Below are 27082 nucleotides of genomic sequence, written 5' to 3' on the forward strand. Positions count from 1 at the left end.
TTAAAAGCTTGATAATAATCAAATTGAAAGTACTTCGAAAGTGATTACCGTTAACTTTTACATAGCCTTCGCAATAATCAAATTAGAAGTGCATCCAAAGCTATTATTTCGAAAACTTCTTTTTATATTTTAAATTTTTAACTCTTTTTTTCAATTTCAAAGTTTAATAGATTTTTGTGATAACCAAATCGAAAGTACATTCAAGGTGATCATTGTTAACCTTTTATTTATAGATTTCACAATAACAAGATTAAAAGTGTATCCAAACTAAACTTTTTTCTTATATAATTAAGTAATTGAAAAAGACATGTCTTGATTTTTATTATAATTTCAATTTTGTTTGTCATTATTTTTCGTTTAAGAAACTTGGTTTTTATTCACTTTTAAATATTTTGCTTCACTACATTTTATTGTGATAAGATGGCTATTATTCTTTTGATTTGCTAAGGAATATAAACTACATATACAAACCGTTTTCATCACTTGTAGAAAAGAAAAAAAAAAAGGAAGAAAAGAGATCTTATAATGATTCAGATTTTTTATTATTTATTTTATTCTTTAAAAACTTTACCGTTATTAACAAAAACGGAATTAATTACGTTAACTTGTTCTCAAATGAAAATGGATCAAGCCCAAATGACACTTCAGAGGTAAATAATAAAAACAAAATTAAATGAAAAAACAATACAGTAAAAGCAAGGAACGTTAAAATCAACAAAAGAGGGGAGGGTTCACTGTGCTGTAAGTGGCGACGGAGAGGATGAAAGAAAGGATTCCCTGTGCACACCACACGGTGGCGTCGCCGCAACCCACTGATGACCCGACGATGGGTTTCTTTGACACAGTGGTTTCACGTGTTGGTGGCGACGGGTTCTGGTTTGAGGGTTTGACGGTGGTGAGTGGCGGAGTTGTGACGTGTGCGAAGGGGAACAAGAAAAGGGGAAGAAAGCATGCGTCGTCGCCGCCAGGCGCCGTTTCCGACGGTGTCACACGGTTCAACACAGCGACGAAGGTTTCACATGCTAATGGTGAGAATTGAAAGATGTTACAGAGGTTTTTAGGATTATTTACTTGTCTGTGTTGAAGCTGAATTCTAGTAGACACCCACTCCCTCGTACTGATCTGGTGCAGCTCATTTTCAATCTAATGTTTTATTTCTCTCCTAAACTCTCAATCTCTTAATTTCAATCTAATGTTTTCCCGTTTCCTTCTCGTTTTTTTTCCCGACCCTTTCTATGATTGAGTTTGCTTGATTTATAGACACACTGGTTCAATTGCTTTGTTGGTAAAGTTTCCCCTTTCTCTCTTAAACTCTCAATCTCTTAATCTCTTCATCTCTCATCGTCCTTACACTACACTTAACAATTCATAGTCTAGACTTAAAAATTCTTTGTGTTCACTTTTCGCACATTGTGGCTTCCAACACAAGTCTATTCATTATATCTTAATTCTCAGGATACCTCACAAAATTCTAAACTGCAACACACCATCTCAATGGAATAATACTTATTAACACTATAAGGTAATGTCTATACTCTTAATACTATATTACACATCAGGATACTCCAAATCTTTCATTCCCTTTTTTTCTACTCAATCCCTACTTTATATTATTCTTCAATTTATATCTTACCCAACATCAGGCAGTTTCAATTCTTCTTATGTCTCTCCTCTCTACTCAACTCCAGACTGCCACTCAAAACTTTCTGAACCTTATTCTTAAACTTCCTCAAGGATACGAACACACACCCCAGATTTGAAAACAAGAAAGGTCAACACATATTAGACATTGCTGCATAGAATTTAATGTTAGGAGGGAAAATCATTTAGATGGAGTCTTGAGTGCACATCTCACAACTCTATCCAGATTTTCTTTCTTCCTTAATAACTTTTTCCTTGTGCGAATGCAAGTAAAATAAAAGAAACAACCCTTCCCCATGGATCAATGATTCACAAATAACATATCCACAGGGATCAAACGACTCACACAAGAATTGAAGACGACTTACTCATCATCCCAGTAACTACTCAAATAGGTTCAAACAATTTTCTCTCCTTAGGTTTATAGGGACACGAAGGAATCCATAACACCACCTGATTCGAAAAGAGACATCATTAGTAAGTTACTGATTCATGCCCATTTAATGATGCTCATGATGACTAAGCCACTTCATTCACAAGAATAGTAGGTGTAACACCTCATTTTTTTGTAAAATAAAAAAAAGTTTTATTTAAAAATTAATAGAGCTTTTAGAAATTCAATAAATGAGAGGAAATAGTATTTGCTAATTAAAATAAGGGTTTCATGGTATTAGAAAATAAATGGATGTTTTAATTGATTATTTATTTAATGAAAGAGTAAAATAGAGTTTCTTTTTATAAAATAATAAAATAAAGAAAAATAGAGTAAATAATAGGCTTAAAGTACACTAGTTATAAATATAGACATATTAGGTCAGTTTTTACATTTACGATATCTTTTTACGCTTTCTCTTCCTCCTAAATTCGTTCTCCCTTATTTCTCTCTCAAAACCCTCTCTTTTTCCCACATACATCTAAACCTATTCTAGTCAAACTACAATTCCGGACTCATTAACCATTGGATTGTCCTGAAATTTGGACACCACCTTCGCAACTCATTTTCGCACATTTTCGCACATTTTCGCACAAAGACAGTGAAATTGAGGCTTCAATCCTTTTTCCTTATCTCTAACGCTTGGAAACCCTGGCAGAACAACCAGAGAAAAAGTTTGAGGAATCTTAGGAAACCACTAGAGATGCATCTATCATTGCCGAACTACACATGTGAGTCCGCTTAGAGGTAAGGGATGAGTTATTCATAGTTGGGGAGCAGTGAGAACATTGGTAGGAATCCTTAGAAGATCAATTAGGATGGGTTTTGGGATGTTTATGCAATTTTGATTCTATATTTACAATTATAACTATGAATTATGTGTTTAATGAACCAATTGATGTCCCGATGCGAAATTGTTGTAAAATTGATGTGTTCTTGTGTTAAATGTAAACCAAAATCGTACGTGAATTTTTATGTCCTATACCACTGCACTTTTGATATTTGACACCACGTACTTCAATTGCACGCTATTAAAGAACGTGAATTGTATTCTTAATAATCTTTTCTTTAGTTGTTTATTTTATACAAATTATTGTCTTTGTCCTGTATCTTCCCACAATGATAATCAACATGTTATATATACATTGTAATAATAAAAGTAATAAAATAATAAATTAAAGAGAGTTGCAAAGTTAATGCTTAGTATTAATTTCTTTGATACAATTTTAATTTCATTATTGCAGAAACTTTTTTAAATTAAAAATAATATAGTTCAATTTAATATATATATATATGTTTTGTGCCATGCAAATATTACTACTGTGTGATATGTATATGATTCATGAGGCATGATAAATTGTTATATTGGGATTATGAAACTGTGATTAAGATTTTGTGTAAGTGATAAATTGAGAATGTGTTGAATTGTAAGATAGATGTGTATTGAGATTTTGTACGCATTGAGTTGTGAGCTATGAATTATACAATCACAACATTGTAAGACCCTTTAAGGGAGACAAGTTAATGTAGGACGAGTATTGTGATGGAATCCACTTTGGGAACCCGACGAGTTGAATTACTTTGAGGCGTGACGAGTTAAAATGATTTTGAAAAAAATTGAGTAGTTATGTGTATTGCATAGTTCATAGGTAAAGTTAGTGTTTCTACCATGTATATATTAATATTGTGTGATGTGTGTATGATTCATGAGGTGTGATAACTTGTTGTTTTGGGATTATAACATTGTGATTGAGATTTAGTGTATATGATAAATTGAATATGTGTTGAATTGTAAGATACATGTGTATTGAGATATTATATGCACTGAATTGTGAGCTAAGAACCTTACAATGACACGACTATAAGACCCTTTAAGGGCGACGAGTTAATGCGCGATGAGTATTGTAATGGGATGCATTATGGGAACCTGACGAGTTTAATCACTTCGAGGTGCGACGAGTTAAAATTATTTTTAGAACAATTGAAGAGTTGTGTGTTTTGTATAATTCATAGATAGAGTTTGCATGTTAAAATGTTTTATGGGTTGGACCTATATCAGGAGGTAGAGGCCTTAACGAACTCTTCGGAGTCTACGCCTTGGGAGTAAATACACTCGATTTGAGTGATCTTGTATCGATCCCACATGGTTGGAGCAATCTTATAAAATAGTGTGACCCTGACTGGTCTCCCTATGATTTTACTTAATGAGAGTGACCTGACTTACCAGTGTGTGGTCTGTCTTGTCATGTACTCCTAGGCGCCCGACGAGGCTTTTCACTGACATGGTACCACATTGCATATAAGATTAAGTCTTAGTGTATCTGTTGCACAATGCTTGTGTAATGATCATTGTAACTTGTTATGTGATGATGGGTAATGAATTGTGTGAGTGTGAGATGTTGTGTTGTACTTGAGATGTGTTGTTCTGAACACGTGATTAATGTGAAGGTGTGCAATGTTATTTTGTGATCAAATCCTTGGGACAAGCAATGTTACGCAATGAGTGGTAAAATGATGTAAATTGTGCTAAGTTGAGCTTGTTATACTTATATATGTGTGATTTTGTTTATCTCTACTTGTTTAGGAATGTGATAACTCACTCCTTGTGTGTTATTTGTGTTTAGATCTTGTGATGATTCCTTCCTTGTGTTCGTGGGAGCAGATGGTCAAGTGGATTGTTTTAAGGAACCTCGTGCTGGAGGACGCCGGGACACAATGCTCTGATAGGATGTGACATTGGAGTATGGGTTTCTATTTTAATTGCATGATGTTCCGAACATGTTATTTTACTTTATTTTATTTTGCTGCTTAACTTGAGTTCTTTTGTAAACTTGAAAGGCCTTGTTTTGAGCCAAAAATCTTTTCATACCCTTAATTGATAATTTTTTAATTTGATGATTAACACAAATGTGAAACTTTTACCCACATGAACTCCTTTATGTTTATTGAATAAAATCATTTTATGTAATTCCGTATTAGCATGTATTTTATTATATAAATATGTATATCGGGTAGAGGGTGTCACAATAGGCTACTCAAAAGTAGGCTATTGAAATGTTGTTTAGATGACTCGTGTTCACAAGACAAATATCAATAAGGAAGACCTCAATTTATCATACAATTTGAGAAGGGAAACAACTTACAAAAAAAATCTCTAACAAGAGATTTAGACAAATTTGCATCAATAAAGAATAACCCTATCACATGTCATATACCCCTTTATCACATTCAAATACAAATAGTAAGATCATTAATTAGAAATTCTCAAGGTAAGGTATAGTCTAAGGAAATGGCTTTATGTCTTAGCTTGGCAATATCTAGCTATTTCACTCTTCTATTGGAACTCAGTTGTGCTTTGATAGATCTTAAGATCTAGACATTTCTCTCAATGACGTTGTATCAAACTAATCCATACATAGCCTTAAACTACTCACCATTTGAGGTGTCCAAGCAATCATTACACACAACACAAACAATTTAAACAAATCCTTATCTAAAATCTCAAGTAAGTCATACTCCATCATCCCACATTCTTATTTACAACAAGAAGCATAAGATTCACACTACCCAAGCACAATCCCATACCCCAATCTTGATAGGACGAACTTCTCTAATACCACTAATATAACACTCCAGATTCTAGTTTAAAACATTGCTTGAAAAAATCTTGTTAATTCTTTTTTATTCTTGAAATACGTATCAATAAATTAATATCTTCTTCAAAACTTAAGTAATATACATATATATAACATATGCAGATAAACTTTATTATAAAAATTGTGTAAATAAATTCTACCATTATAAAAGGTCATTAAAACGTATAAAAGCACATTAACATCATTTTTTGAAAATCGGTACAATTAAAAAATTTTCGTAACAAGTTTACAATTAACGCAGCCTTCGAAAAGATATTAACCTTGCAACAAAATATTTAAATTAAAGGGTGACAGACATCTACCCGACCCAAAGTATCGAACTATATCTAAGATGGATCCTCAGAAGGGTCATCTTCATCCTCCTTAGGTGAAGGCTCTAATTGCCACAACAACTCTTTGTACTCCTTTATCTCCACAAGCATGAAATCATCATGGTCTCCTCTAATGTTAGTACCTGAAAGTTGTTGGTTGTAAGGGTGAGTGCTTCGCTCCTCAAACGCCACAAACAACATACAAAGCATACAACTTACATAATCATGGCGTGTGGTTTTTCTAGGCAAACAACACTCTTGATGTCTTAGAGCCCATAACTGTCACACTTGACATAAATGACTATAACACTTAACACCACTAACTGTGACTCTTGACACAGTCAACTACTACACTTGGCATCATTAGTAATCATACTGGACACAACTGACTTTCACACTCGACACATAACAGGGCCCAACAATGCCACCAAGCCTCCCAGGTGTTGATGGTCTTACACAACCACATGGATGATAGTAGGGAGTGATCGCCACATATGAGTACAACGTATACCGATCCCCAAGCTCCCAACTCCAAAGGGTATAGTCTTGGAGCCCGTCAGGAGTAGCAAAGTGAGACCTGTGAGTTTCCCATGCTAAATGAGTACATCAAATGTTGGGTAGTCACCACTCGCTAATTCCCCTAGGTTCCTTGAACCTCTCCGCCCCCTATACCCTAGTGTACCCTATAAATCATTCATTTCTCAACATAAACCTCACCATCTCAAAGATGGAACATAACCACATACATCATCTCACAAACGGAATCTAACCATAACCACACCATCTCACAGATTAAACCTAACAACAAAACATGTCATCTCACAAATGGGACAGAGTTAAAGGTTCCTTACTTTTCCTTCAATCTTCTTGCATCTTTCCACCGCCTTGTGTGTGTAGCCTACGTACTACTCTTAGGGAACCATTTTAAGCCCCTCAAGTGATAGAAATCACTTTTCACACAAATCTATCAAATATTCGGCAACATAATGACTATATTTACAATATCCTAAAATTTATAACAAGCAATTTGCTAAGGGTAAGACACCCCCGGACTCAAACCAAAGCGCGTACAGGTAAATATCAATATATTGCATAAATATAAATCACACGCCACAGATACAAGTGTCAAAGTTCACACTCTCTCAATCTTAGCCATTCATAAGCAATAATAAAATTTCATTGTTCATTTATATCTTAGTAGTCACACTAGCAAAGAACATGGCATTCACCTTTTCTCAACAATCACATTAATGGTATCCATAACATTTTGAGGCGTAATAGTAACCATCAGAGAACAGTTGCAATTAATTTCAACATTGATCATATAATCAACAAAAATTACATACAAAATAAAATTACAAATTAGAGAATTAATAAAAGTTGATGCTTATGGGTTTAGTAATTTTGTTTGTCTTAGCTTGCAAGTTCATAGTGGATCCTAGAGTGGTTCTCAGGGATCCCTAACACTTTCCCTAGGGTTTTCTTCGTTCTAAGACCATTGTTAGTCTTAAAATTACCAAATTAAGTTATCTAATGTCTAGTATCAATTTGCTACCCTATTTCACAAAGTTTCACTCTTAAACTTGTTTTCAAATTTCTAAGTGTTCCAGAAATTTGTTTTCCATAAACTTTACACGAAACCCTATAGTCTCCAGAAATTGGATTTGAGACAGGTTACCTAAGCTTTGATGGAAGGAACTTCAAGAACACATGTATGAACTTGGAATAAGAAGAAAAATATGGTCTCCCCTCTCTCTAAAAGCTTCAAGAAAAATGAGAGAAATGACCTAGAGTTTGGCTTTTAAAAACAAAACTTACTGTAGGTGAAATGCTTGGACCAATGGAATTGCAAGACCTAATTCTTATCTTCTTAATCTAAGCGCTTTGAATGAAAATTAATAAGACTAATGGGTAGCTTGGACAACCCTTGATTTGTTGTCCACGAGCTTAGCCATGCCTTATATGGCTTCTTTCACTTTTCCAAAACTAACTATAAAAAGGCTAAAGTGGGTTTAGGCCACAGATGGAAAATTTGCTTTTAGTAAAATTGGCGATTCCTATCCTAATCCTCTAGATTAATGTGCTAATATCTCTTGGAATATGTGCACTCAGAGTGGACCTTGCATAGAATCCACTGACACAGAGCCAAATTATACTTCTACTCAGTGCAATTCTCTCATAGATGGAAATTTAAATCAAACAGTTTCTACTTCTTTGCCAAGTTTTGCTAAACAAATCATATACACATATATTCATACATGACATGAAATTCCATGATTAAAATCATATAATTATAAAATTAAATTCATACATGCATAGATGACATAACACAAAGTTTTCTTTGTCAGTTTGAGTTGTAATGTTTTTAGGGTGTTACAACTCTAAATTATTTTAATTATTTTACATCATATAATTAGACACCTTAATTAGTCACCAATTAATTAAACTAAAATTCTATTAAACTAATTGTGTAGTCATTTACAAAAATGTTCTCCACTTTAAACTCTTATGGCATAATTACCCCTTTTCTAATTCTATGAAATCTAGATCGCCATTAATCAACCTTAATTATCCCCACTTAATTTCTAACCTTACATTAAATACTAATTTTCTTCTTTCAAGTTTCTAATTTCTAGACTAAAACCCAATTATTTACATCTAGGTCATTAATGAGTTGACTATTATTTGACCTGAGAATTTTCTCTAAACTATCTTTGTTCTTTCTAGACTGTAGCTTAAAAACTTAAGATCATACCCATGTAAGGTATCCTATGGTAATATCTCATTTTCTATTATTTTAATAGTAAAAAAACACTACCCAATCATACAACAAAGCAATAACACTGTCTACCACACACATGGAAAGGGATGTTACTATTTTTCATTTTTTTTGTACATTTTTGTTTTTTTTTTGTTTTTGTTTGAGTTAGACCAAAAGAAACCAAATTATGCCACACAACTTTTGTTTCATGGGTTTACTGGCCCAATTCAATATTTTTTGGCAAATTTGCTTTTTGTTGGGCTAAATAAAAAAAAATAAAAAAAGTGTGATTTGAATGCCGAAAATATAATAAAGGGAATTGAAAATCAAACTAAAGGGTGGACAAAATTAGGTGTTCGCACACTCAAACTACCAGTTTGCATCAGTTTTCTCATTTCTTTACTAGTCGGACCACATAACAGTTTTAAAGGACATTCGGATCAGACAAGCAACTAGTTCCCGATTGAACCAGGTGGTCCAACCCGGTTTTGAAAAGCTTGCTATTTAATAAATATATATCATAAATATTTTAAATTTCTATAAAATAATTTTTTAAACCTTAATGTTAGATCATATTGATTCAAATCAACGACTATTGTGAAATATAAGTTTTGATCAATGGATATAATAGTTTTAAGTGGACTTCATATCAATGGTTATTATAGAATTATAATCTCGATCCAACGACTCACAAAAGTTCAAGTCTCGATTACATATAGTATATAGATATAGATAGATAGATAATAGAAATAAAAAAATAAAAACTCTAATTTTTAAATTAATACTACATTATCTCTTATTTTATTAGTTTTCTCTATCTCTATTTAATAAATATATAAAAATAATAATTATATCAATAGTTAGATTAAATTGAATCAAATCAATGACTATTGTGAAGTTAAAGTATAAATTTAATGACTCTAAAATGTTTAAGTGAATTTTACATGATTGAATCGTATCAACAACTCAAAATTGTTCAAGTGAACTTTTGATCAATGACCAACTATGATTAAATCAAATCAAGGTTGTTATTAAATTAAAATCTCAACCCAATAGCTAAAACAACATCAACTCTTCTTTCTTGGAACATATGGGAATCTAAAAAGGGGAGTTTAAATAGATTCTTTGAAATCTTACCAATTATTCCTTAGATTGAATCAAAATCAAGACCCCTTTTCAAAACAAGATTTTCTCAAAAGACTTGTTAATAAAAGATCAACAACATATAAAACCAATAGTTCAAAAATAGAGTTTTATTAACACACACACATCAATTTCAATATCAAGATCAATTTACAAAACTAGGGTTAGAGAAAAAGTTAATCAAAGACAGGAATTTATATTGATGTAGTCCTCAAGAGAATCTACATCCAAGTTGTTCTACCATCCCCTAGAACATTCTACTATTAGAGAATCAAGGTACAAATACTATGCACATGTAATTTCCTATAAACTACCTTTCCCTTGAAACCCACCAAAGAAAGACCAAGAGTTGAAACCCTATTAACTCAACCCTTGGTAACCTAGCCAAGGTTAAACTCCTACAAAGAAATCAGATTTTTACTTTTACTATTATAATAGTTGAAAGTTTAAGTTCGTTAATCTTGGCAGAAAATAAATACTTATAACCAATGCAATGAGATATGTCTATGGTTATTACTTTTACTATTATAATAATATTTTTTCAACAACAATAATAATAATTACTACTATTATTTATTATATTATTATTATTATTCATTTTATGTTTATTATTATTACTTCTTTTTATTTGATTTTAATTTCATTATTTACTATTTTTAAAGTTATTTATCTATAAAAAGTATTGTGCGTTTCAGAATTTATATCTTTTTAAATATATAGGTATTGAAATTCACTATGCATAACATAAATTAAAACATGTATTAATTTTTTATTTTATATTCTTAACTATTAACTAAAATAAGATTATGTACTGTTGTTAGATTATATTGGATCAAATCCATGGTTGTTATCAAATTAAAATCTTAATCTAACGGCTCACAAAAATATTCAAGTTTCGTTAACATATAATTATATAATAAATGGTTTAATATTATGAATTTAATTATAAAAAAATTCTAATAAATCAATAAATGAAATTTTACTCTACATTTTAAAAATTAATCATAAGAAATTAAAAGTAACAAATTATTTTAAAAACATATTTTTTAATATTATTAATATATATGCACAGTAATTTTAAATAACCCTTATCTTTAAAATAATAGTAAAAATAAATTTTGAAAATAAATATGACTTTACGATTATATTTAAGGTTACATTATATATATGTATATGGATAATTATTTTTTCTCTTATTCTATTTAATAAATATATAATTTCTATAAAATAATTGTTTTAAACGTTAATATTGGATCATATTGATTAAAATCAACGATTATTATAAAGTATAAATTTTATAGCATGTGTAAATAGATAGATAGATAATATATAGATACACTACTAGAAAATATATCTTTTACATTAGTTATTTATGACTTTTAACATCATTTATTAACCGATGTTAAAAGTACCAATGTTAAAAGTATTATCGTTAACATCATTTTTATAAAACCGATATTAACGTAAAAATGACAACATAATAAGAATTACACCAAAAAAAGGTATCAATGTTCATAACAGCGTTGGCCGTTAACATCGGTTTTATATAAAACCGATGTTAACTGATACGTTAACATCGGTTTTTCTAAAAAACCGATGTTAACTTCCAAATGTTAACATCAGTTTTACTCAAAAATCGATGTTAACTTATACGTTAACATCAGTTTTCGTTAATGTTTTTGGAATTTAACATCGGTTTTTAACAAAAACTAATGTTAACGTATAAGTTAACATTGGTTTTTGGAAAAATCGATGTTGTTTGTGTATATTAACATCGGTTTTTTTTATAAAAAAAATAGATGTTGTTATTAGGATTTTTTTAATACACTGTCTGTTTTTTCAATAAACCCAAAAATTAACCTGCAAATTTCAAATCAAATCACACAACACAACATATATCATTTGCATTCTGCTTTGAATTAGTTTTTGTTAAAAACCGATGTTAAATTCCAAAAACATTAACGAAAACTAATGTTAACGTATAAGTTAACATCGATTTTTGGAAAAACCGATGTTGTTTGTGTATATTAACATCGTTTTTTTAAAAGAAAACCGATGTTGTTATTAGGATTTTTTTAATACACTGTCTGTTTTTTCAATAAACCCAAAAATTAACCTGCAAATTTCAAATCAAACCACACAACACAACATATATCATTTGCATTTTGCTTTGAAATAGTTTTTAGCAGAAAGCAAGCTAGTAAACTATCAATTGTAAAAAATCAATTGATAACTATCAATAAATAATTTATTAATAACTATCAATAAAGAATATTCAATGTTAAAAGGAAACATCAATTGTAAAAAATGTAAAGGAAGCTAGTAAACTAATTAAGTAAACTAAAATTACAAAGTTCCCTAACATCTTAAGTTTGATTTCTAACTTTGAGATAATACTGTGTCCACTGGATGCGAAGCACCTTCAATCTCTCTGCTTCCAATGGTCTAACATCATTAAAATATTGCATGATAAAATAAAACAAATCATAACAAATCAAATTTGTTTGAAATAAACAATTATCGTTTCCCAATTATTCCTGAAAGTTCCTAAGATTATAGTGGACATCCAGAGCATCACGTAATAGCCACACTCAGTGCTTCCTTTTTGTCTATTACTCTAAATACATAATGAAATTTAGATATTAAACGTTAATTACAAATTAGTGTACACACACATAAAATATATATAAGTAGAAGCTTTCTTTAAATCACTTACTTTAACAATCCACCTAGCACCAGCCTTGGATTTAGGTTGTGGAGTATCGTCAAGTCCTTTCAAAGCACTGTTGAATACAAGGAACCTTAAAATATTGATGTTGCTGAGTAATGCTAATGCAAATGTATTGAAAAATAACACTGACCTGTTAATTATTCCTTTAAGGTAGTTGTTTGGCCTATTATGCAAGGAACAAAACTAGACAACAAGATTTTCCTTAGGCAAAATGATGACCATTTGCCAGTGTGCACTGTAGTGGAGACCATTATAGGTTATTGTAGTATTATACATTATTTAAATTCATTTGTTCAGTTATACTTACCCATTCATGTAGGCTCCTATGTAGACATTCCGTTCTGAATTCTGCATCCAGTTCTTCATGTAACTTTTTGATTCAAATTGCGATTGCCTAGATCTCTAGATGGACTGTGGCTTGAGGAATCCATACACATCCGAATTCCCCGCTCGTATACTTGTCTCAGCCAGATGCTTATTGTTTTTAACATAAAGTAAATTAAGTATGAATTTAAAACAATAACTTATGTAATTAACAATAATCTAAATTGACTTACAGAATCCACAACTGTATAATAGAGATGTTGAGACATTGACCACCATGTGCTATTTCAGACAAATCTTCATGCTTTATGTACAAGGGGAAGTCTTCATTAAACACCCCGAACACGGTAGCATCCCACATAACCTGCAATGGCTTCAAAAAAAGTTATGGGAGGTCAATGTCATCAGATATAGGGGATCATCAACCTCATGATCTTGCCAATCTGCAGGTTTTGCTGGTCCCACAACTCCATGTTTATCCAACATAGTTAATTAACATAATTCAATTTCAGTGAACAATTCAATTGAAATAAGAAGCATTTAATGACAGTAAAATACCTGTTCTGATAAACGCTTTACGAGATGTGTCGGCCAAGCAAGGAAGGTGTTAAGTGCCTACCCCACTAAGTTAACCTCGTTAGTGGGTACATGAACGGGAGCATCTGCATCTTTAACCTCCTCAACACCAACCTTCACTTGATCATGCAACAAAGGGATGTTGTGAATGGTTATGGATCCCTCATAAACTCTTCCTAGGGCAACTAGGCAGGAAGGATTTTCTTCGATGTACAACCCGTATTTGTCTGAGTCACCCGTGTCTGGATCGTTCTTTGAGGGATCAACACAACTCTCCTTTATGCTGGCACGAGCAGCTGAGGGACCAACCTCAGGCTCCAGAGGCAGTGCAAGTCACTGTGATCATCTGTGACTGAAACTGGGACTGCATCCAGCTGAAGGATAACATCAGTTGCTGAATCACTTTTTCTGTGATTGACTCCTCCAGCTGGTCCTTGATTTGTTGAGTTAGCTGCTCTAGTTATTCGAGAGCCATGGAGGAAGAAGTGCGGAAGGTCCGTGGAGTCGATCCAAAGTATTGCTTGATGGTCACACCGGCTCCAACAACACGCACACAACCAGGGTGTTTTGGTCGCCCAATAGCAGCAATCAGGACATCCTGGCATCCATGGGGGACAAAGGAACCCTGTGACGCCTGCTCCTCCAATAAGTCTTGTACAGAAGACATTTATTTGTTTAGTCAATTAGAGAATAAACATAAATAATTACAATTATTAATTGAAAGTGACTTGCAATCTTCTCAGCAATTTCGTTTGCTGCCTCAGACGTCATCTGGCCAATTTTCTTGGTGCGGCCAATCTTCCACTTCACGTGTCGTCTGATGGGAGATGGAGGGTCAATTACGGCCTCAGTGCTTCTGATTGAGCGGCTTCCTCCAGTTTTTTCTTTGTCTTCTCAGCCATCAATTTCTGTTCTAAATATTCATAACCCCCACGAGACAACACGTGGGGGCAGTGTTTTGCTTCTGGATGGCCTGTGCCTTTTTCCGCACATCCTGCAAAAATTGAACATTAATGAAACTCTTGATTACAATGCATTATACTAAATGAATTTTAACTTTAAAACAATGAAAATGACAAAGTACCTACCTCCCACGAGGGGTCTCTGCGGCTCTGACAAAACTGGGCCCATTTCTCCTTGCTAATGCCATATTTTTCACATATGAGACATGCATGATGACCCTTAACACTGTAACCGCTCAAATTTCCATATGCTGGAAAGTCATTAATGGTACAAAAAAGCATTGCACGCATTTGAAAAGTCTCATTCTGAAACCCATCAAACACTAAAACCCCCTCGTCCAACAGCTTTGTCAGGTCTTCAATCAATGGACTTAGATAAACATCAATGTCATTTCCTGGTTGTCTTGGGCCCGATATCATCATAGACAACATCATGTATTTTCACTTCATGCACAACCAAGGAGGCAAACTGTGAATTACTAGTGGAACTGGCCATGAACTGTGTTGAGTTCCTAAATTGCCATATGGATTCATTCCATCACTGGCTAGTGCAAGCCTAAGATTTCTTGGCTCTTTGCCAAAATCCGAAAACAAACGATCTATCTTCTTCCACTGGGAGCAATCAGCTAGATGACGGATCATTCCATCGCAGTTTCTCCCATTTGCATGACATGTAAGGTCTTTAGTGTCGTCTCCATTAGCAAAAAGACGCTTAAACCTTGGAACGATCGACAGATACCACAAAACCTTCGCTGGGGGGCCCTTCTTTGAGTTTTCATTAATACTACACTCATCATCATCCTTGACTTTGTACCGTGATACCTCACACCTAGGGCATTTGGACATTTCTTGAAGTTCATGTCTGTACAATATGCAATCATTCGGGCAAGCATGAATCTTCTTATACTCCATACTCATCAGACACAATATCTTCTTTGCCTGATAGTAGCTTTTAGGTAACGTGTCTTCCTCTGGAAGCATATCGTGCACTACTTGAAGCAGTGAACTAAAGATTTTGTCACTCCACCCATATCTGGCCTTCACATTAATCAGACTTAACACTGCCGACAATAGCATCAAGGAATTCTTGCACCCCGGATACAAAGGCTTCTTTGAATGACTTTGCAATGTATCATACATAGGGGCATGCGCTTGTTGAAAAGACTCTTGTCCAAGGTCACAAATCATATCCTCCAAGTGATCTCCCATTTCTACATCAAACGGTTCAGATTGGGACCCACTCTGCATGTCTGTCAATTCACCATGCCATATCCACGTGGTGTAATTCTTCTTAATCTCATCACACAATAGATGTTCCCGTATGTCGTCTAGTATTTGTCATCTTCCGTTCAAACAATTGATGCAAGGACAATAATATTTTTCATCCTCATCTGGTCGACTTCTTTCGGAGGCAAATTGCAAGAACTCTTCGACGCCTTCCTCATATGCAGGGTTCATGCGACTTTCATTCATCTAACTTTGATCCATCTAAATAATAACTCCGTGATACTCACAAAGTTATTCGATGCATGAAAATCTCACTTTTTTATTATAGGTGTGGCCCTATCTCATTCAGGAAGACCTTTTTTTATGGTAGTTTCATACGTCAAGGTTAATTCTATTTTGTTAAATTTGACAAAATTTTGGCAGCATTTCGCATTGGTTTCCACGTACACGATACGAAAGCGGTGAAATTAATTTCCCGATAATCAAGTACTCAGAGAACAACTAGAAATGTATTGTACCGAAATTTCATCGAATTAAACAAAATAATGTTAACCTTAACGCATGAATCTACCATAAAAATATCAGTCTCCCCAAACTATCCAAACGGACAATTCAAGATTGAATACAATGATTAATGCAAACTGTCCGCAAGAATCATTGCATTCAATCTCAAATGGGAATCTAAGGTTCACTCATCATGAACACAATTTCTATAGCATATGTCAATTGTCAGTAATGGCAGTGAACAAGTAATAAAAACATTAATTGGTAATAAACATTTGTACCTATGATGATGAGCAGCACAATCCAAAATGAGAGCAACAATCCAATAAATAACTCAATGACCACCTACATCAATCATCATTCTGAAAAATATATATCAATATGCGACAATGAATAGGCTTAAAGTATCACAGGACTATTAATTAATTCAAGGAGGGATCTTGTAGCACATGCTAGCTGCACTATATTTTGAATTTATCAATTCAAGTCGTCAATGTCTCAAAAATCATAACTCTAACTACCATACACAATAGTAAGGACAATCATACAATCTCAATAAGTCAAACAGTTTCAAATTTTACTTTTGTAAGTACTTCTTCAAGATAATCTTCAAACAATCCTTTACCATTTAATTCACTATTGACAATACTTTTTGCCACTCAATTAATTTTAAGCACAATGCTAAAGTTGCAGACTTTGTATTAATGGCAGGATTGCATGTTCTTCTGATTATGATCTATATATCTCAGACTAGTTATTAAAGGTTCAGATATGTAGCAATTAACCACTTACTTCATCCTCTCCTCTGTTGTCTAGAATATTTAGACAAAGGGATTCTAGTTTGGTCTTTGATGAATCAAAGGGATTCTAGTTTGGCCTCTGATGAATCAAAGGGATTCTAGTTTGTGTAGACTATTTTCAAAACTAGTCCGGATTGTTAAGACATATACTACTGGTGAAAGGGGTGATTTTGGTCTAACAAGCTGCACACAACACTCTCCATGTCCATGTTATTGGAATTACTAACTTTTTAAAAGGAAAACAGAACACGCATACTAGGGGAAAGGGTTGTTATATCCTAGGCATCTAAGCATAAGATTATGTAATATGAAGCCTCATTTAATAAACATGGTGGTGTTTGTTGAGTAGCTTTGAACTTTAAAAAATACTAAGGTAGCATTTGATGGATAGCTTCAAATGGTGCGAAAAATAATGTGTGTTCTATTATATTTTGGTGCATTTTACAAAAGAGAATTGAACTGGACACAAGGTAATAAAAGTGGTACATTTTGGTTAAAGGGTGGAACCGAGGAGAATGAAGCTGGACACATTATTCCATTGTGTTCTATTTGCACATCAAATACTTTCACAATGCCTTAATGCTATCAATTTCGGAGACAGCGGGTTTATGGTGGTCCAAGCTGGGTGCACCATATTCCTGTCCCCAGTGCAGCAACATGAAGTGACTCGATTTGGATTTGAAGAACCAAAATCAGTTCTGGAACTTCAGAGGTATACAACTTACAAAATATAGTTTACCCATTTGCAACCTATGCAGTGTTTGCCATCAGGCAAAGGAACAAAAAAACCAAGTGTTACTATCCTCTAATCTACTAAATACAGTGTTTCAGGTATACAACTTACAAACTTCATGGATGTTGGATTATTCCACTTTAAGATTTACTTATCCTAACTAATAATTGATGGACACCCATCACCAACTATTAATCCTATGAATGGAACAAAGGCTGATGAATTTCTAACCACTGCTTTTTACCATCATGCCACTCAAGGCCAGAATTGATTGAGGGGACAGTAAACACTTGTGAAAAATCAAATCATTCTAAAAAGTTGACATTTATCTCTGCTTAAAATGATGTGAGTGCAGATTTCAAGTGAGCACAAAACAACACAACGTACATAAACTACAGCCACTACTAGCTAGGAATTATAATTAATAACGACGTAACAATGTGGTTTACACATATACATGTATATATAAGTAGTAGTAACAATGTGCTTTACCAGGAGTTGCTATAATCAAACAGCTTCCACATCAAGGCCAATTAGCAGTAGTAAATGATAACCTAAAAATAAAAAGCATATGCCAATTAGCCATGAGCCATACTGCCATAGCAACGATATGTATCACATTTTGCATAAAATAACCTTTGAGAACTAATGAGTAATGGCATTAGAAGAACTCAGAGCCAAACCTAGTTCAACTACACCAAAGTAATTCGGCTTATGCTCAACCAAATTATGTAACATTACTAATGCTCATATGACCAGACTGCATGAACTAACAACCATGTAATAACTTAGCCTATAGAATTATGGAGTTCATATAAACTTCTCACTATGCAGTTCTTAAAATCTTAATGGTTCATTTAATATAAAGATAAACATATTTGCTTAATCTGATTGAGTTATTGATGAATCAATTGCTTAAATTGGATGGTATAGTGGTTGATGGGGATATGAAACTACAGAGGAAAATGCAAGTAATGATACAGGCTTAGATGCATTTTGCTCATTTTGTGTTATTAATACAATCTTAAATTGCATTTGCTAATGGTAGTCAACTACACCATATTTTCTAACAATGCCTTGAATGGAACCTTGCTGGCCGCTCTCTCTAATTTTATTCAATAAATACAGACAGCAAGTACAGAACAATTATGACGTTGAGCAGAAAATCAAACTCAAATTACACAAAACTAATGTGTTTTGACCCATTGGGTGCCCTGCTTTTGTTTAAATTAAGCTACTATTTATTGTCACTAATGGCACACTTATTATTTGATAAGATTGAGAACAAGGATGTTGTTTCTTGGAGCAGTATGATTAAGAGCTATGATAGGAGTCAGTTGCTTCATGAAGCATTGGACCTTTTGAGAGATATGCATGTTATGAGAGTCAAGCCTAGTGAAATTGGAATGATAAGCATCACACATGTCTTGGCAAAACTTGCTGATTTCAAATTGGGGAAAGCCATGTTTGCTTATGTAATGAGAAATGGGAAGTGTGAAATTAAAAAACAAAAAAAAAAAAAATTGAATCCTACTAAGTGAAAGTGGGGAAGCATCACACATGTTACATGCTTTCACATATTGTAGGTCTGTCTATGCTATTAGCTGAATCCTACTAAGAAAAAAAAAACTTTGTCCTTTGTAATATGACTTAGAATTTTAGGTAGATGACAACAATTGAAATCATTGTAGCCATAGGCACCAACTATTAAACTCATTTGTTGTAACTGCAAGTTTCCCTCTTCACCAAAGCATACATATATATACAAGATGTCAAGACTTCACCACAACATTTTGAAAAACGTGTGCTCTAATATAATTTATATCAGTTCCTGATTTGGGTGACCTGAGCTGCTACAGGAGGAGTTTTTTTTGTTTTTTCTGTACAAAGATTGAGTTTTACATATGGGGGGTCTTTGTTCAAAGTCTGTGAAAGGTGACAAGGTGTTTGCTAAAGCAGATGGACATTCTGATAACCATAAATCTAATGGTAAGAACCACAACTCCACCAACATGCCTAGTAATTTGACAAGTGCAAGGGATCATGGAATGGACAAGAAAAAACAAGAAGTTGTTGCTGCTGCAGGGAATGGTTATGATGATTTCTATGATGGACTTGGGTGCTGCCATGTTCGGGGTTATTGGAAATTAAACTCAAACAGATTAACCACTACTCCACTAGATACACAAAAAGACCATTCTTGCACCTTTACAGCCTGCTACATTATTATTAGAACATTTATCTATTTCAGCCACATAAACCTCGCTATTAAGAGAAACAGTATAAGCAGGGGAACGAATGTAGCCTAGTATTATCAATCCAAACATCATAACTTAGTAGAAGCTGAGAAAATCAGTTATCAATCCAAACATGAAAAACAGGGGTCGCAAATCAGTTAAACAATTAAGTTTGTAGATAACAATTACCTCTCCTATATTGGCAATGTAGATAACAGCTACTGCAAGCAAAGGATTTTCACCTGAATAGGAGTAAGGCAAATCATATGCATTACACTTTTACCAAGAAAGAACAAAGAAGAGAACAATGACTTGGAAATAAAAATTGAACATGTCATACCATAAGAACTTAAATGCCAAATTCTCTAAATAGATAATCAAATTATTGTTTGTCAGCAACTTTTTTTTATCAGCCAAATAAAAAACTCATTAAAGGGGTATCCTACCCACAAAGCAACAAGAGCAGAAACAGAAAATAGCAAAAAGGAAAAAGAAATGACAGACACCAGGGACATTGTTACATACTGCAACTATAATGAAAATTCCTACTCCGATGCAAAGTTTCATGAAGTTATCTAATGTAATTCCCCATTCAGCATATATCAGACCCATTTGAATGATCAATATGCCCACTGTATAAAAACACCAGTGAATTATTATACTGCACAATCTCATCCTTAATTAGAAGGCCAAAAATCATTATTGTTACATTGTTATTCCATGTACCGATCAGTTGACAGTGTTGCCAACTTTGTTCCTTTATTATGATAATGTTGCTTATAGGATATCTTGACAAACAAAAAAAATATTCTATTTAAATCTTACACTAGACATTTGATCTAATCCTTAGCAATTTCAAGAATTTCCATTTCTTCGATTCTCTTTTGGATTCTTTAGCTACTTAATTTCCAACTTGTAACAACTTTTTCAAGAAATGGAACTCATCGAGTTAACACTTGAAAAGAAATTACATAATAACACCAACACATGAGATGGCTTAAAAAGGGGAAATAGCCAAATTTAAATATTTCTAAATTAACGATAAGTCTCTTTCAATAAGGATAATTAACTTAATGTCGGGTTGGCTTTGATGGATTAATGTAGCCTAGCTAGTAAAACATTATATTTCTAAACACTATATTGATGCAAAACAAACACAAATAAGACACTTTTTGAAGTGGAGAAAGATGTCCTAAATAGTGCTGGGAATTATTAACCAACTTAGACACTAACTTTACTATTATTTCTAGATGTTACCCTGTTGTGATCAAACTATTTGAGTCTGATTGATTTGGTGTGTTTGTATTGTGTTGTGTCATGAGTATATATAAATAGGTTACTTTCTCAATTGTAGCTGTTTAGGGACACTAATGAAAGTATATTTTGGATCTTCTCAAAGACACTAGCATGATGGGTTATAGGCCACCTAAAACTCCTATAGATCCTAACAAAAAACTTGGAAGTGAAGACAAAGGAGATCCAGTTGATATGGCATGGTACCAAAGATTAGTGGCCATGGGAAGATTAATTTATTTCTATCATACCGGGCAGCAAGGCATCAAAGTATTCACACATGTAGATTGCCCTGGATCCATTATTAACCAAAAGTTCACTTCTGCATAGTGTACATTTCTTTGGGGGTAATTTGGTTACTTGAAGAAGCAAAAAATAGAAAATTGTTGCTAGAAGTAGTGCAGACCCTGAATATAAAGGATTATGGCCAGGGAGTTTGCTAAATTTTATAGCCTAAAATGATTCTAGAAGAGTTACAAATAAGGATCCTAGAAGATATGCGTAGCTAAAATTGAAATCAGATTAGATTGTATTCTCCTTTATTCTAGGAGATTCAGCTAGTTGATATCAAGATCAGATTATGAAGATCTGATTTCATTCTCCTTTATTTTCCTACCTTGGCAACATCAACTCAAACAACAAAGATGGAAGCAAATAGATCGATCCTATACAAAATCGAAAAAGGAACAAAATTGATATTTTTCTTCAATAATTTAAATACTTAAAAATTAAATACCTCTTTAGTTTATTGAAAGTAAGCGAGTAGTATATAAGGCGATACCCTGCAGATATTCATAACCAAAAATGGTGTAAGCATAACAATAATATCTAGTCCTTCTAATGTACTCAACTACAGTTTCAATCAATTGTTAATCAATACATGCAGGAAGGGATCAAATTATTTTAAGTTACATTAAAGGCTTGACAAATAATTAAGCTTACACTACTAAAAAAAAGTCTTTTCTACATCGCACTTTCTACGACGATCGTAGAAAAGCCGTTTTAAACAATAAGGCAGTGGCATTTTCGTAAATATAGTTAGTTATACAAAGACGGTGATACAGTTACCTGTCTTTGAATGGGAATTGCAATGAAACAAAGACGTGTTTGGTTGACACCGTCTTTGAAGCATACTGGAGACAACGATGGGGTTAGTGTAAAACCCGTCTTTAATTTTGAACTATATAATAGACTTTCCCTTCTTATTTGTGACTCCTCACTACTCTGTGCCATACCCTCACTGCGTAGCGTCTGCCTTCTTTTCTTCATACCCTCCCACTTTGCGCGCTGACCATACCCTGAGTGTACTCTCCATTACCTAGCTTCCACTGGTCGACCCACCATACCCTCACACTTGTAGACCCACCGTTCCTCTGCCATCCTTTCTCGAAGCTTCACCCTTTTCTCTGTTTCACGAAATTCCCAACCTTTCTCCACCACCCTGTCCAATAACTTCCATTCCCTCCTTCACCCATCTCCCAATAAGGTAACCGCACTTCGAAAATGCAATCAATTTGATTTTTTGGTATTTTTAGTAGTGGGGGGTTTTCTAGGGTTTTAGAGTTTATTGAAAACTCTACAGTTTTGGCATTTTTATGCCATCTGAGTTTAGTTTATCCTGTTATGGTTTTTTCTATGAATTATTTTGTCAATTTTAGAATTTCTTTACTTTTCCCTTATGATTCTATGTTGAGCAAATTTAGTTTTAGATAGAAATTCTCGTTAAGTCTATGTGTGTTTTGTTATGTTCTAGTTGATTCCGCTTCAAACCAATTTTCTGAATTCATCATTGACTTCGAGATTCGGGTTTTCTTCAATAGCCTCGCATGAGCATGCAAGTGAAGAAGCAAAGGTATCTGATCAGTCTGAACAAGCTGAAGCTGTGGATCAAACCAAAGAATCAGGTTCTATTTTGGAATCTCAGCCTCAACTTTGATTGGTTAAAAATAAAGATTAAAAGTTTGTTAATGAACTTTGTTTTCTGATTCAGATGTAGAGAGTGAATGTGATCTATCCAGGGATGATTTGATAAAGCTTGTTGTTGAGAAGGAACAACTTTTGAAGTTGAAGCACAAGGAGATTGAGAAAATGCAGAGATGGAGAATGTCATGGATAGGACAAGAAGTGAAGTAGAGAATTCGAAAAAAATTTCTATACAGGTCTGAGTTTTGGCCTTTGTCTAATTCTTATTTTGTGATTCATCCCTGTTGCCCTTGTCACGTGCTTTTCGGTTTTGTGCTGAGTGGTTTCAATTTTCTAATTTGATGTAGAATTTTGCAAAGAGTTTACTAGATGTAGATGATAATTTGGGAAGAGCTTCCTCAGTTGTAAAGGACAGCTTTTCAAAAATTGAATCTCTTGAGGAGTCTTCTGAAGCAGCACAACTCCTAAAAACACTTCTAGAAGGTGTTGAAATGATAGAGAAACAACTTGCAGAGGTAGGTTGTTCTACTATGTGCTATGGTTGTTTAGTTTCTATACAACAATAGCCAAAGCTAATATAGTGTCTTTTCTCAATGTCATTTATGTGGTTGTGTTTCTAATGTGTATGCCTACTTTAATTTGCATAGGTATGAGGGAAAATTTAATTTGTTTGTTGAAACGGTCAATATAAAAAGTGTAGGAGTAGATGTCGAGGTATGGGCTCTATTATTCATTTTGTTTGTAGTTTGAATAATTTCTAATCTATATTTAGACAAGTGAGTTTTAAAATAATAGTTTTAAAATAATAGTCCTTATTGCAGACTCATGGTGAACTAAATCACATGTAATTTTAATGGTTTTTTCAGGTGTCCTATGTACTATGACCTGAAGTTTGCATTTCTTGTTTGGCTTCAACTTGCAACTACCAGTGTGAGTTCCATAAAGACTTACAATTAGGTTGACTCTACAATGATTTTTTTTTACTCATCTCTATCTGTTTTTTTCCTTTCATGTCCTTTCCTTGTGCCATTTCTCTTCTTAGTTCTTACTTTTTTTTCTTTCATTTCCTTTTTCTTTTACCATGATTTGATCATTGCATCTTCGTAGTTGAAACAAAACTGCAATTCTTATATAAGAATATTAACTTCTTTGCCACAGTTGAAACTTGAGAATTTCATCAATTTCTTCTGCTTCACATGTGTTGTTTTTTTCTTGGCAAATGAGAGCATTCTGATTTGGAGACAAATATAGACAGCTAATATGCAACATTATTGAATTGCATGTGGAGTTGGGCAAAAAGGTTTTGACATGAAACTGCATAAATCTAGGTGTAAATATAATGTTGTAAACTATTATAGGGGTGTGAATTTGGGTATACATGTACAAAGTTCAATCTTTTTTGTTCAAATACCTCTGATTCTCCCAGGAATTCCCCCTTTTAAGTTATTAGCAATTTTTTTATCCACCATCTTCCTATTTTTTTTATTTCCATACACCTATGATAAAAACTAAAAAGTGATTTATGCTATCTTTTGTTGCACATTTGGAATCTTGGCTTTAATTTGGTTTCCTATATTTGTCATTGGATAGGAATTATTATGCCAATAAAACCTTTGAAACAAGTATGGGATTATCAAACCAAAAGTTATGTTCAGACTCTAAAAGGTCACACACAATATGTATATGTTGTATGCTTTGATCCTGAACCATCTATAATCATTACTGGCTCTGAGGATGGCACAATGCGCATTTGGCATTCAACAACTTATAGGTAATTTTCTGTTGTTCACTAACTAATGAGTTGAGAGCTTTATTTTTTCTTATCTAATTTGGTGCATTACTCTTGCCTTTTTGTCTCACTGTCATGACTCCTTTAAAGAAATTAGAATAATTTGATTTTGGTTGACTTTGTTTTATCATAGAGAACGATGTATTGTGCCCGTATGTCTTATTTTTCAAAAATTATGATATTGTTTTTCACTTGTTGCTTCTTCACCTATTTTTTGATGACTTGTATGTCTAAATTTGATGCTTACTTGAGAATTAGTAAGACTGTATAATGATGTTTAATTCTTATATTATTATATTCTTGTATTAATTTTTATGGTGGTGCAATCTGCTTACAGGCATGAGAACACATTGAACTATGTTCTTCAAAGAGTTTGGGCACAGGTACGTTGCATAGGTACGTTTGTCTCTATACAAACTCTTTATTTACTGGGCTGAATGTTACAACATATCATATAATCAAATTTACTGGGCTGAATGTTACAGCATATCATATCATCAAATTATTACAAACTCCTTCAAAAATATTTGTTTGCTTCAAAAATATTCTAGAAGCTTCTCATATTTCCAACTAAAATGGATAACAAGAATAGGAAATGATAGAGGTAAGAAAATGAATTAAAGAAATAAAAATAAATTGCATGTGATTTAAAAAATATATTTAATAAAATAACAACTATTTTTATTTAATAAAAATATATTTAATAAAATGAATTAATGCAACTATTTTTATTCTAAATAATCATAATTTAGAATATTTCTTTATGGTTTGTTGCATGTCACCTATCACACAATACAAAGAACAAATCAAATGTCTTACCCCAAATTTTTATTTAGGTTTCTCATGGTTTCTTTTTCAATTTAGTTTAGTTGATTTATCTTCAAGTTTATAAAAGTTTAAGTCAATGTCGTGGTTTAATTTAGTCTCCATTGATGTAATGAAGTGGTGGGTTGATTCACTAGATTGGCACTAAATGATTTCAACAAAGGATCCTTTTATTCAGCATTAGGCAGTTGTATGAGTAGTGAAGTGGTGGTTTAATTTCTTGCAAAATTGCTCTCCTGAATTATCTTCTTTGAGATTAACTTGGTTGCTAGTATTTCAGATCATTAGCAATTGCTCTCGTGAATTATGTTCTTTGACAGTAACAAATTAAGTTGATTTCAATAGCAGATCTTTAAATTCTAATGGGTTTCACTGGGCCAAATCCAGCTACCATTGGCCTATTTTTTCAACAGGTTTTTCTTCTTCATCAGTCTATTGAGTTATTATTAAGCCTATTAATTAAGTTATTATTATCTTTGTTCATCTAAAGGTTTGGATGCATACTTCTGAATTTGTCTTTTGTCATATGTAATCCAGGTTGCATGCGGGGTGATCATTATCGCGTAATTTGTTTCCAACTACTACTTCCCACGTGTTCTTGATTAATCTCCAGGTATGTTGTTCCTTTTTTTTTTGTTTTTTAGCTATCTTCCATATGTTAGTTAAGTTTGACACCATCTCCTAACTTCTAAAATGAAGTTTTCCTTGCAAACCTCTTATTGGCTTTGTTTATGTGCATCATCTTTTTTTAGTTGCATGATTTGAACTGTACTTTGGCGATACCATGGATGGCATTAGGAGGAGGCAGTATCTTTAATGCTATTCTGTTTGTATTGTAAATATCACAGGTGGGGATATCATCTGGTGCTGCTGCAGTTAACAAAGTTTTCTACATCAGTCGAAAAAGGACCATTGTAGAACACATGACAAACTACATCGGTCGTAAAAGGACCGTCGTAGAAACATCCACCCTCTACAACGGCGTTAGTTTCAAAGATGCGCAAGTAGTGCTTTCTGCATCAGTGCTGTCGTAGGAACGACTTTGTTTATCATGTGTTTCTAAGACAGTCCTTTTACGACCGTCGTAGAAACATCCACCCTCTACAACGGCGTTAGTTTCAAAGATGCGCGTCCACTGTCTTTGAAAGGCGTTTTCCACCGATGTAAAATGCTATTTTTGTAGTAGTGTTAAGGATCCTCTTGACATTAAATT

The 27082-nt window shown here is 33.3% G+C and overlaps 1 protein-coding gene and 1 pseudogene across 1 annotated transcript; both read left to right on the plus strand.

Moving 5' to 3' along the window:
- Positions 1 to 584: 584 nt before the first annotated feature.
- Positions 585 to 4995, plus strand: LOC106797051 (uncharacterized). The gene is made up of 2 exons (XM_014770749.3): positions 585 to 1028; positions 4699 to 4995. The coding sequence occupies exons 1-2, from the start codon at positions 761 to 763 to the stop codon at positions 4806 to 4808; spliced, it is 378 nt and encodes a 125-aa protein (XP_014626235.1). The 5' UTR covers positions 585 to 760; the 3' UTR covers positions 4809 to 4995.
- A 14060-nt stretch (positions 4996 to 19055) lies between these two features.
- Positions 19056 to 26769, plus strand: LOC100790189 (grpE protein homolog 1, mitochondrial-like; annotated as a pseudogene).
- Positions 26770 to 27082: the final 313 nt, after the last annotated feature.

Source organism: Glycine max, chromosome 18, assembly GCF_000004515.6.
Source record: "Glycine max cultivar Williams 82 chromosome 18, Glycine_max_v4.0, whole genome shotgun sequence".
Lineage (NCBI taxonomy): Eukaryota > Viridiplantae > Streptophyta > Magnoliopsida > Fabales > Fabaceae > Glycine > Glycine max.

Excerpts from the sequence above, each read along its gene's own strand:
- LOC106797051 (XM_014770749.3), top strand. The coding sequence starts at position 761 with ATGAAAGAAAGGATTCCCTGTGCACACCACACGGTGGCGTCGCCGCAA. Across the intron at positions 1,029-4,698 it reads GAAGGTTTCACATGCTAATG|ATCTTGTGATGATTCCTTCC; the intron begins GTGAGAATTGAA and ends ATTTGTGTTTAG.